This window comes from Bemisia tabaci, chromosome 4 (assembly GCF_918797505.1).
Source record: "Bemisia tabaci chromosome 4, PGI_BMITA_v3".
NCBI lineage: Eukaryota > Metazoa > Arthropoda > Insecta > Hemiptera > Aleyrodidae > Bemisia > Bemisia tabaci.
Window position 1 is genome coordinate 44,129,260 of NC_092796.1, and position 12,780 is coordinate 44,142,039.

Genomic DNA, 12,780 nt, shown 5'->3' on the forward strand with positions numbered 1-12,780 from the left:
CGCTTGCCCCGCCGCGCGTGCATTCCTGGAGAGTCAAAACGCCTTCAATATCGTGCGTATGCATTACGGACATCCGTGGAGCCCGAATAGTTGTATCCAGGCGTTTGTACTGAGTAGGTACCGAGAGTCGTCAAGTCTTCGTCACGTGCGAGACAAATGAGAGCGCTTTGCTTGTTTCTTTTGCACCTTGACTTAATTCTAGCGTTGCCTATTCCCAAATAGCAGTGATCGCGATATATATCGATTTTATCGGTTGATTATCGCGATTATATCGGTGGCAATTTATCGCAATATTATCGAATGAAAAATTGCGATTTATGGCGATTAAATCGCTATGCATCGCAATTTTTTGTTCAGTGAAATCGCGATCAATTTTCGTCGATAAAATCGAGATTAAATCGCCATATATCGCGATTTTTGTTGATTGCGATAAATTGCCGGGCGATAAAATCGCGATTTCATTGCAACAAGATAGAGGATAATCGCTCAGATGTTGATGATCCTAGCGATTTTATCGCCGACAAAATCGCAACAAATCGCGATTTTTCCGTTGAAAATGCTACTTGGGTTGTGCCGATAAACTAAATTATTTTTATCGCGACATTGAGTACCCGGCTAAGTTGCTCGGTTCGAGTAAACTGCTCCGTAGACGGCCACGACGCATGTGTTTTCTTGGTTACCCATCGTTACTATTCCTCAGTGTGCGTGTTTTTGCAGTGGCCGCTATGCTTGAGAAAGGTCTAGTAAGAAAGGTAAAGTAAGAACCAGCTCACAAAATAGACACGTTTTATAACCTCGAAGTAATTTTATCAAACGAATCAACTAAAAACGGATCCTTTTGGTCAATTGGTATATTATCCATCTCTGAAAACACCGGATAATATTTTGAAAAAAGAAGAAAATTCGCGATATAGATGAAACAAACCTATCGGTACCTTCAGTATCCCTTGAAAAAACCGCAAAGTTACGCCCGTTATGCTGTAATATATTTGGATTTATTTTAATGGAAAAGGATCGAAATCAACTGCAAGGAACCATTTACAAGATGTTCAGTTTAAATTCTTTTTGAAGTTTGGTGAAATTATTTTTAACCTTATATTTTGCTGAAGGCCTCGTTAAACCTCCTTTTGTCACAAAAAGAACAGCATCGCAGGACAAAGAAAAAAAACACGTATTTTGATCGTAAAACGTTTAAACATGCGCGCTTTTTTTATTTTTTATAATGACTGAAATAAACGTGTTTGACCTTTCCTCAGAATAATATTATGTCTGCTATGAAAAAAGTCAACAAAAATCTGTATGAATATCGTTTACAAATGTTTGATCGAAAAAGTGAAATGTTTAATTTAAAGAAATAGGTTCGACTTTTTTTACCTTTCCTCGGAGTGGGCGCGAAACGTCTCAACAATAACCGCCTCTCACTGAAACTCACAGCAACTTTGAAAAATATAAGTGCTGTGCGTCAGTAGGGACATTTGCTTGCCCCTTGGGCAAAAATGTTTACATTATTATTCTTATTTCAAGGACGTGTTACGTGGGTGGGACAGAGCTCAATAGTTTCTACAGCTTTACTTGCAGTTTGAACAGCTGCGTATACAACAAAGCAATAAATAACCTCCCCTCTGCAACGCATCAACATCTGATGTAATTGGTATCTAGCTTTATAAAAATGTCTGCAGCATTTGTTGACGCATTTAAATCACAGTGACGGGAGTCCTGTCCCCTCTCCTATCTTCAAACAATTCAAAATCTTGAAATTTCATTTGTACATTTGACGCTTTAACTTTATCTGGCGCGTTTTAAGAATATTTTAGGAGAGGTGAGAAAGTTATGGTAACGAAGACCGTTCAAGTATTACGAAACGCTTTTTTCCGATGTTTTGACCCCCCCCCCCCCCCGTAACGCACTCGTAACGCATCCCTACATACCCCCCTCTCGAATTGCGTAACGCTGGCCTGCCCCCTCCCCCCATTTTCAAATGTCAAGAAAACGCCGATAAAACAGCTTGGAAAAAGGGCGGGACTTTTTATTTACTACACTTTTTTTCAAAGCTCCCGGCTTGGATTTGTTACGTAACGCTATAGGCTTGATCCCCTCCCCCCTCGTAATGGACCGTAACGCTAGTTAAACCCCCCTCCCCCCGAGTACCTACGTTACGTAATACTTATTGAGCATGTTCATTTTGAACCATGTTCCCAGACCATTCCATGTCAAAAATCCTTTAATATTCTGATCAGGCATGTTCACTCATAGAGTAGTACTACGTGTTGACATTGATTGCGAGTGAGCATCTTAGAATACGTTCACGAGCACCAATCATCAAAAATCTTCGAGGGCAGTGTGGTCGTGAATTATTGAAATTAAACGCAAAGAAATGTAATCGTAACGAAGAGACTGTTTTATTATACAAAATCAACTTTGAAGCAAAATAGCACTCCAAATTCAAGTAAGGGCGTCACAATTAAAGTGAATATCACTTTCCTAATTTTTGTAAACCTGTTTGCTTATAAAGAACTGAACTGCAGGTATTTTCTCAAACTCTGGAGCGCTCTTTCGATGACTCTCTTTCCTTGTCCCCCAAGTCGGAATGTACCGCTCCATGTTTCATTCACCTGCTGCTCAGAGGAGATAACATAAATTAAAAAATAATCGAGTCTGTAGCTCCCAAACATTTTTTGAGTGAAATATTCTAAGAGATGAGCCCGCATGCCTTGACGATTTTGTAAGTTTTCGCAAGAATCGCTAAACGAAGCATCCACATTGTGCCCAATAATTCAGTCTTGAACAGAACACTGCCTTGCACAATAACCTTGCAGAGATACACGTATAAGTAGAGTTTAACAACGAGGACGTTCAATAAATGAAGGCCTTTATTTATCGGGGTGGGTGTTAAGTTTTTTTTTGTTCGCTGCTAAGCCAGGCGTATCACTTCCACCATCTGCATTCGATATTCTATCATTTTCATTATTTAAGAATTCGGTGCATGAACATTAAAAACGCCAAGTGACGTTTTTGTAAATGTTGAAAAGAACAGGTTAAAAGTTACAAAATTAATGTGAAAACAATAAAAACATTCAGCACTCCGCGTCTCTTGTAATTAGAACTCATCAATCTTTCATTTTTCAAAAGACAAAAACAAGAAAATAAAATGAAGTTCACACTTAATGACTCCTTCAATATTGTGAGCTCGTGGAAATTTTGATAAGGTCACCGGCAGACAGTGCTCGTTTTATACGTAAAAGAAGCTTATAAGTTTGAACCCTCCCCTGCTCGCCATCAAAAGACTTTAAATTCGGGTTCCCATCAAAAGCTCTTCCTTTGAAAAACTTATTTATAGCGATCGATGACTTTACTGAGCTCTCTCAAAATCCGTTCCCGCTCCAGTATTTCATTCAATTTGCGCCAAACTGCCAGTTTGCGCAAATAGAGCCAATATCATTTCGCCTCCTCAGCGTTTTGTTCAGTCGTCGCTGCAGCCCTCATCCTTTCTAATTCTTCCTCTGTTTGCACGCATTCTGAAACAGTAAAATACACGTGTAAGTGTACGAAGTCTAACAAAAATGTTTTAGTTGATGATATGATAATGACTTATCAGCATTTCGACGATCGAAGTCGCAAAATACGCGTTTTCAGTTGGGACGTTGGGCACATCTGTTTGTTTGCTTTGTTTTTTTTTCTCTCATTTTCTTTGACGGAAAAACACCAACATCTTCTCTTGAAGTAGTCCGTGAATTATTCCATTTCATCCAGAAATATTCACACAAAAATGAACCGAAGTGAATGGCGCGATTCATGTCACTGTGTAATTGGACTACATTTTGCCATTCGGAACTATAAATTCCGGCCCGGTTTAAAAACAACGTATGTGCCATTAGTTTCCCTTTACACGTAAGACGCAAGTGTTTTTTCAGATAAACCAGAATTTATAGGTCCAAATTGCAAAATGCAGTCCAATTGTACTTGCGGTTTATGTCACTCTATTCTCTGTTCATACAACCGAATTTCTACTGATTAAGGTCCTCTTCTCGGTACTTAAAGGACCGTCCATAAATTACGTAACGCTAGGGGGGAGAAGGGGGGACGAAGAAAGCGCTACGCCATTTTGTTTTTACGTGTCAAAGGAAAGGGCCCTACGTCACAAGAGCGTTACAAGGGGGAGGAGGGTCAAAAATACCGAAAGAGTGCGTAACGTAATTTATGGCTGGTTCCTAGGGTCACAAAAACTGAAAAATTGGCATTGCGTGCTATGTAACGTAGCCAATGCTACATAACGCAAGCTCATCAAACCCATCTTTCTCTCGCCCCTCAGAGCGTTATCTATCTTACATGAGCGGCCTCTTTCCTCTGTTATAATTCGCGGAGAAGCCTCACTGAAAAAAAAATCTGGGTGTATTTACTAAGAAAATGGTAAAATTACCAAGAATTCAGGGTTCTATTTGATCCTAGTTTTTTCTTGGTACAATTACCATTTACGGAATTGGTAATTTTACCGAGAAATCTCGGTAAAATTATTGACTTCCTCAGTAATTTTACTGGACCCCGGTAAAAACGCCAATATTCTTTATCGACTGTGGTAGAATTACCGAGATAAAATGGCAAAGTTACCGGGAATTGATTACCGATAAAAGTGGTATTCTTACCTGAAAAAACAGTAAAAATACCAGTTTTTAGGTAAGCTTACCAGTCTGTCTTGGTAAAATTACCAATAATTGGTAAAAAAGTGAAATGATAAAGGTACCAACGGACCTTGGTAAAAACGCCGAGAATTTTTTTTCAGTGCTTTAGATGTGCCTTCAATCGAGAAGTAGGCAAAAGCAGGTCTTCGGAAGCCGCAAAAATTGTATCCAATGAAGATTTACACTTGTGACGATTTATTGCATAACAATAATTTGTTACGTACTTCTTTCGGATGCAGTCCATCCGATGTATTCACCCGTCCGCTTGTTCTCTCGTTCTAGGTATTGCTGGAGCGGGCTGAAATACTGGAGCAAAGCTGACGCGTCCATTTTCCCTTGACCAGTCATGATTTCCATCGCTTTTTGCCATGGCACCGAAGATCCTAATCGCAGCATGCTCCTGGAAAAAAAAAATCAGAAAACTTGTCATTGGGTGAAGAGCAAATATTCGAGGATTATGTTTTCGAACCTTGCAAATCGTACGCACACCAATCTTGGTAAGTTTTTAAACTATTTTCTGTGTTGTTTTTATTTCTGAGCATATTGTTATACCTATGTGAAGGACCTCGTAGGCGCTTTTCTCTCGCTAAAGACGCAAGTCAGTATTGTTTCGTCATTTTCAGCTGCGAAATGGATGGGATGGGGGATCAATCAAAGCACAGTCGCACCAGAACTCGATCAATTCAATCATTGTCTTGCAAATTCTTAATTTACACAAATTTGTGTTCAATACATCAGTCGATGGCGGTTTTACTGCTTGTGTTACCGAAGATGTAAAATATTCGTTACAAGATGAAAATTACAGCCTGTAAAGGCTCGAAACGTTCCGCCTGTTCAGAGCATTTAATATTGAAGCCTTGTTTTACCAATGTATTCAGTTTATATTCTATCCAGGGCCGGATTAAGGGGGTAGCCACATGGGCCGCGGCCCATGGCGGCAAAATTAGGGGGCGGCAAATTTTGCAATTTTTTTAAATGCAGGTACAAAAAAATCGGATTCTGAATAAAATCACTAACAAGAAAAGGTGACAAAATCTCTCATTTCCTGAGAGTTCATACATTTCTAATTTTGTCATATTTCGGTGATACAAAAGACTGCGCACCTTTAATTAGTTAAGTCAAGAGAGAATCCAAACACGTAATTTGGCCTGGAGCGGCGCGGCGCGGCGCAAAGAGAAATGATGACGAGGACTTGGGATGAAAAGGAGAAGCCCTCGACGCGGCGGTCGGCATGTAACACATATTAGCGCCTACGAGACTGCATGAATACTTCACGCATTGCGTCAAACACAGTAAGGTCAACAGCGGTCGGCGCGGCGTGAAACGCTCAGTGCCTACAAGACTACATGAATACTTCACGCATTGCGCCAAACACAGTGTGGTCAGCGCGGCACGGCGGCGGAAGTTAAAATTATTAAACCACATTTATGTTTGTTCTTTCTTAATTTTTTAGTTCATTTCTTACAAATGAAAGACCTTGTCCCCTCAGAGATAGGTTTACGGAACTGAACTTTCGCGCGATGTTTCGTGAACTTTTGCTAGTAGTGTTGACAGGGCTTACGCAAAAAATGTGTCCAACACGAGTGAACGCGTCTTATGCACTCTTCTCCCTCCGGCACGTTCACTTGATGGTTTTTATTGATGTTTCAAAATGAATGAGAAGAGGGCGGCAAAATACTGGCGGCCCATGGGCGGCAAGTAGGTAAATGCGGCCATGATTTCTGTCGTGTTCGTATTTTCGGGCTCTATAATTGCATAGAGAAAAAAAAGGAGGTGTTTGCATTTCGGGCATCTTGGAATATTTTGATGACTTGATGACGTAGGTGGGTACAGCTGGGTACAGAGACGTCCCCTTCACACTGTACCCACCTACGTCATCAAGTCATAAAAAAATTCCAAGATGCCCGAAATGCAAACACCTCCTTTTTTTTCTCTAAGCTATAATTGGACGTATCAATACTAAAAAGAACTATGTTGCAAACAAACCCTGTGCCCATAGTTTCTTTTAGCATAAATACATCCAATTTATCGACAGCAAAACTCCCGAACCTTGTGTCTCGGTCCACGAGGTTGCAGACTTCCTGTCATGTTTATTTTTTAATGGATAAATCTATACTCAAACGCAATTTTTGAAAATTGCCGCGATTTTTCCTCCTTGTGCTAAGACAATTCTGCGAGAACTTCGAGAAATGATATTGATTTTTCCTCGTTTAAAAAAATAAAATAGTAACCGAGATTCGAAAACACCGCAAGACGCGAACGAGACGCGTGGTTTTGGAGTCTTACCTTTGTAATGCATTTTTGCTATATTCGTGGCGTTAGGTTGCAATTATATGCGTCGACCGGAACGCTGAATGAATGAAAAAGAGCCGATGGCTTATTCATCGTTTATCAGAATTAATCTTATTAACATTTATTCACTTTTTTTACCGGTGCCTGAAAAAGCCATTTTTAGGGCAAACGTTCTTGAAGACGTCCCCGTACCCCCCCCCCCCCCCCCCCTCTCGCTGGAAGCGATACTGCCCTCGCCTAACTTAATCGTAAACCCCCCCCCCCCTCAAAAAAAAAAAAAAAATTCTTAGGAGTAAAAAGAAGAAATTCAGTGAGAAATTGACGCTCACCCTAATAGATTTCCAGCCTCTTTGCTTTGGTAGACGTCGCACTCGTGTAGTGGTTTGCTCATCGGATTTCTCCGGTCGAACTGCCCGGCCGCCTCGCACATTGCCTGGTGGAATTGGAATTGAATTACGAAGCTCACGAAATACCTGCAATTAAATCAATTTCCAAATTTTCTGACTTCTACACTGGAAAAAAATACATTGGATCCAGAGTCCAGACTCTTGAAAACATTGACAAGAAAAAATACTCTTGATTCAATCGGATTTTTGCTTGAATCAAAACGAAATCCGCTTAAATTAAGAGGCTTGGTTCTTGATTTAAGCTAAAATCCGATTGAATCAAGAGTATTTTTTCTTGTCGATGTTTTTAAGAGTCTAGACTCTAGATTCAATGTGTTTTTTTTTTCCAGTGTACTTTTACATTCAAGTATTTTGGATATAACTCCTTTAGCTTGCAATTCTGTTGGAGGATGTTTTCTAGAGTACCTATAGGACATGGTATAACTTTGGAGTTAGGTCATGGAGCTCCTAGAGCATGATGAAGAGCCGACCTTTGTACTCAAATTATCCAGCATGATTTATTATTACAATAATTGTTACGACCCGTCGTATTTAAAGCACGTATTTTATTTAATTTTGGCATAAAGTTATTCATTTTTGCGGAAGGACGCTCCTTCATGACGCTCGTTTATGAAAATTCTTTGCCATCTTGATTTGATATTGGTATCTGAAGAAGGCAGCGGCATTTTTCTGGTGTTTTACGTGTAGGAAGGTAGGCTGCTCTTTTGAGCCCGAACATCTCGTCTTTTGACCTGCCCATGGTGTTTCCATGGTTTTCTGTGGTTTCAAAGCATTAAACCTTATTATTCGAGATTAAGAATGTTAAATGCTCAACACTGGAAAAAAATATACATTGGATATAGAGTGCAGATTCTTGAAAACATTGACAAGAAAAAATACTCTTGATTCAATCAGATTTAAGCTTAAATCAAAAGGAAATCCGCTCAAATCAAGAGGCTTGGTTCTTGATTTAAGCAAAAATCCGATTGAATCAGGAGTATTTTCTCTTGTCGATATTTTTAAGAGTCTGGACTCTAGATCCAATGTGTTTTTTCCAGTGAATTTGGCCGAAAGTAAAAACAGTTTGGTTCGAAAAACTTTTTGAAAAGTTTCACGCGATTACAATACGTTTTTTATCGGCCAGAACAGTGTGAATAAGTATGAATTATCGAAGCGTGTAATCACCTGAGATATTCAACGCCAGCCACGATATGATATTTAGCTCCAGGGTCAAACGAGTCTTCCGAACGATCCACGGGTGGCTCAACTCCTTGAATATCAGTCCTGCAAACGGAAAAATAATTAAAAACTCGATATCCGAATTACTTAATCATGCTACGTCACATAATGAATAAGTTGGACGTAGTTTTGTCAGACGAAACTATGTGCATTGAGACATCAGCTCTGAGACCCATAAGAATATATGCATACAATGGAAAAAAAAAACACATTAGATCTAGAGTCCAGACTCTTGAAAACATTGACAAGAAAAATGACTCTTGATTCAATCAGATTTTAAGCTTAAATCAAAAGAAAATCCGCTCAAATTAAGAGGCTTGGTTCTTGATTTAAGCTGAAATCTGATTGAATCAAGATCATTTTTTCTTGTCGATGCTTTTAAGAGTCTGGACTCTAGATCTAATGTTTTTTTTCCAGTGTAACAGGGCTCATGTAGTAATGCACTTAGTTCCGTTTGGCAGAAATACGTCCATTTGTTTGTCGAGATGAATCAAAATACAAACTTTTCTCAGTGCGAGAAAATAGATACTTTTTTCTATTATTGCGTTCAAGTCTCCTCGTTGCCTTACATTATGAGGTGGCACGCAAAGTGTCCTTTAGGTTGCGGTCTATTACGGTCATGTTAAAAAATGTAGACTCACTAGGAGCCAATCAGTTCCAGTCGTAAAAAAATTATATCCCCAAATTTTGACTCGAGCCAATTTGAAGCTTGCATTTTTCGATAACCCTCGTAGCGATCGAAATTCTAAAAATAATTACATTGGTTTATTGAGGGAACAGGCCAATCTGCGGAGATGCGTTTGTTGATTATGAAATGTGCCCAAATGAAAATAACCAGCCATCTCATCAAGAAGTTCATAAATCTCAACTAGAGTAAAACATTTTGAGGTCGAAGGAGTAGCAGTGCAAGGCTGATGAGAGGGAAGAGTGTTCTGTTCAGCCGAGGCAGATGCAATCGAAATTTTTAAACTCCATGACCTTGTTTTCCGTGCAAAATAGTGTGAACCCCAGCACCACCAATTCCCCACCTTGTTTCTTAACAAGTTGTGAGGCATATTTTCGTTAATTTTAAGGCTCATTTTTTTAAATCCTCATCAATGCTCAAGAACTGAAACCCGGGCATTTGTAAAACTTTCTTGACGTCCTTAAGCGGTAGAGTTTACCTCAACTTCCACCAAGCACAGTTGTAGTGATCCTTAGTGATCTGTCCCCTAAAAACATCCCAGCGCCACAGGTCCATGGTGTAGGCGAAGGGTAGAAAGACGATCTTCTCGAGTCCGACGTGGAAGAGATGGTTAAGCTCGGCTTCCGGGTCGATCACCGTGTTCGGCTCCATGAGTCCGATTTTTCGCAAATGCTTCGGAGTTTGCACCGAGAGAGCTATCACATCGCCCACCGCCTCATGGAAACCTGCAAAATCTCATCGAATTTTAGACGCTGAGTCATTGAACTTTCGCAATTTGCGAAGGTAGGCCATGTCTCCACGGGATCTTTTAATGAGATTTGTCCCAAGTTCGAATCGCATGAATGAAACTTCTGGGATTTTTCCCAGTTACCGTCTCCACGGGACGAGGCTCATACGGCCCTACGATTAGTTTGCGCGGGAAGATAAATTAGATAAAGTCGAGTATTTAACCGAGATTAAAATAATAATTGCACTCAATTGACAATTATTAGACACATTACTTTAACTAAACAAACATGAACAATTGGAGTAATCAACAAAATATCGCACAATTCATTTTCACTTCTTCTTCCTCTCTCAGTGGGTCCTATGGGTACAAGGACCATACTTGGTAGTACTGCGAAAAATATTGATTAACTCAATATTTTTCCCAGCTTCGTAAGTGGGATTTTTCCCTGGGCCAATTCCCGTGAAACGGCCCGTGGAGACAAGGCCGTACACGGTTGTTCTGATTTAAGTATATTTTTACAGAGAAACTCTGGATAATGGATCCCATAAAAACTCGTAAGAACCATCACCGAAAAAAAAAAAAAAAAAAAAAAAGTTGCGGCGACTTCGGGTGGGAAAGGGTTGTTGCCAATTTTTGACGGTTATCGTTTGCTGCGTTTGTTATCAACCCATTTCCTACATGTTGACTGTGTAAGTCGGCAATCACATAACTCGAAAAACGTGATTTTTCAGGAGAAGGATAAAACTCTCTACATTCCTCATCTTTGAAGGTAGGGGGGAAATAATTCTTGAAGACAGCAAGGATAAGATGCTTTATAAGACTCTATCATCATTTTGAGTCATATTCTCGTCTGTCAGGAGAAATTGCCGAAAAACCGAGTTATGTGTTTGTGGAACTAAGGTCTAACACTGAGTTCCGAGATACGTGGTTGGCGAATTACTGTTTCAAACCTATTCTTTGCCGATGTTGACTGAACAAAGACTCAATATAGAGTTTAACAGGATTGTATGCTCTAATTTGTCTCTTAAAAGGTTCAGTTAATCCCACAGCATGGATGGAACATCCTGCGTTGCGAATAATATGGAGTATCGGATGCAATAAAAATACTTAGATCCCATGGTGTACTGGTAAAAAAATGAAATGATGGAAAAGGAACCGGCAGCTCAAAAAGTATTATTGTTGATTAAATCTTCTTCAATGGCGTTCCTAATAGATCAAGTGCCTTCAAATACGCACTTATGCAACACTGATACCAAAAGTTTACTCCCCTTTCATCTAACAGCGACTGTCATACCGTCCGTGAAAAACAATGTGAGTCCAGTCCATTTTTACTCTCTCGTTTTTTACTGGAGGAGGCATGCCGAGTGTCTGAGTTTTGACAGCCACTTTAAGTATCCTCTCACTTTAAAAGTAGCCTAACGTTCGTTTTAACAAACTTTAATTGGTAGCGAATCACTAGAATGACACCGAAAAACAATTACGAATTAAAATGAAATGAAGATAAAAATAAGCGGACGATTAGGTACTCAGTTATCTGTCGGATTTAGTGTTAGATGTTACAAAAATAACAATGTTGTTGTTTGAAGATTTCCGATTGAGCACAGAGGAAAATTTCAATAGTCGCCGCCCGCGGCGCTTTATGGTCCAGAACTCAAGAATAGGAAAAAATAAGTTGTAAAATGACTGAAAGATCACGAAAGTTTCGTTTCTGATGATTTTTGAGTCGCTAATTTTTAATTTGAGTTGCCAAGATTTTAACACCCTGACCTATTAATTGTGAGCAAGTTTATGGCACGCTGCGGCGCGGCGCGGCATGCTGCCAGCTCAAAATGCACATTGACGCCTGCAAACCTAAAGGGATACTTCAAGCATTGCGCAATGCGTGAAGTAACGCCTACAAACCTAAAGGGATACTTCAAGCATTGCGCAATGCGTGAAGTAGCCCTTTAGGTTTGTAGCGATACCAGCGAATAAAACATCATTTTCTGTAATTTCGAATCATCTGCATGATACAACGTTTCCAAAACTAGGCGTCTGGACTATTTTACCAAGCGTGTAAGACTAAACTATCAAAACACGACTCACTCACTCGACTTGCCTCACAAGGAGTCATCGATCAAAACTTGTTTTTGAAGAACTCAGGGTTTAATTATTGAAAATGTTCTGAGAATAAGTGATTCTCCACCGTGGTGTAGGGAAAGGTTTGAATGAAATTTGTCTAGTTTAGTTGCTAGTTTAAGAATTTTGAGCGTTAAGCCTCGCACTCACCTGAGTTGGCTCCATTTTTATATATGTGCGGCTGATCCCTGTATTGTTGAAAATACTCGATGTGTCCCATTTCATGGTGTGCCGTTGATAGCTCGTCAGCGGATACAGTCGTGCATTGTTTAATTCTACACAGACACACATATAAGTTTCATGCACATCAAAAGCCGGTTTAAAACAACAACAAAAATGCGTGCAACACACTATTTTAAGGGACGTGGATGAGAACATCGACGAAAAGAACATGAAGATCCACTGGGAACTTCTTTTATTGAAATATCATTTTGACTTAAAGTGTTGTTTCTTGTGGTCAAAATTTGGTTTTTTTCTTAGTTAATTCCGTGCGGATTAAACTTAAAGTCAGTTTTTTCGTTCAAAATCGTCGTTTTGCTATCGTTAAGACTAAGCATGAAGAACTTTAACAAAACACCGTTTAACTAAAAAAAAAAACTGACTTGAAGTTAAATCTGCACGTGTGTATTAAACTCAAAAAAAAAAAAAAATTTT

At 39.5% G+C, this 12,780-nt stretch overlaps 2 protein-coding genes across 5 annotated transcripts in view; one reads left to right on the plus strand and one right to left on the minus strand.

Moving 5' to 3' along the window:
• The window catches only part of LOC109037942 (RCC1 domain-containing protein 1), a 77,940-nt gene that overhangs the window by 29,705 nt on the left and 35,455 nt on the right, over positions 1 to 12,780 (plus strand). For all 3 annotated transcript variants that reach the window (XM_072299920.1, XM_072299922.1, XM_072299921.1), the window contains exon 10: positions 4,959 to 5,173. The gene's annotated coding sequence lies outside the window, so the exon portion shown is untranslated. The remainder of the gene's footprint in view (positions 1 to 4,958; positions 5,174 to 12,780) is intronic.
• Positions 2,378 to 12,780, minus strand: part of LOC109037939 (angiotensin-converting enzyme) — a 36,538-nt gene continuing 26,135 nt past the window's right edge. For both annotated transcript variants that reach the window (XM_019052808.2, XM_072299918.1), the window contains exons 9-14: positions 12,277 to 12,401; positions 9,757 to 10,003; positions 8,540 to 8,638; positions 7,298 to 7,441; positions 4,901 to 5,076; positions 2,378 to 3,515 (exon numbers count right to left, since the gene is read on the minus strand). In XM_019052808.2, coding sequence (XP_018908353.2) covers positions 3,436 to 3,515; positions 4,901 to 5,076; positions 7,298 to 7,441; positions 8,540 to 8,638; positions 9,757 to 10,003; positions 12,277 to 12,401 — 871 coding nt within the window. In that variant the 3' untranslated portion in view covers positions 2,378 to 3,435. The remainder of the gene's footprint in view (positions 3,516 to 4,900; positions 5,077 to 7,297; positions 7,442 to 8,539; positions 8,639 to 9,756; positions 10,004 to 12,276; positions 12,402 to 12,780) is intronic.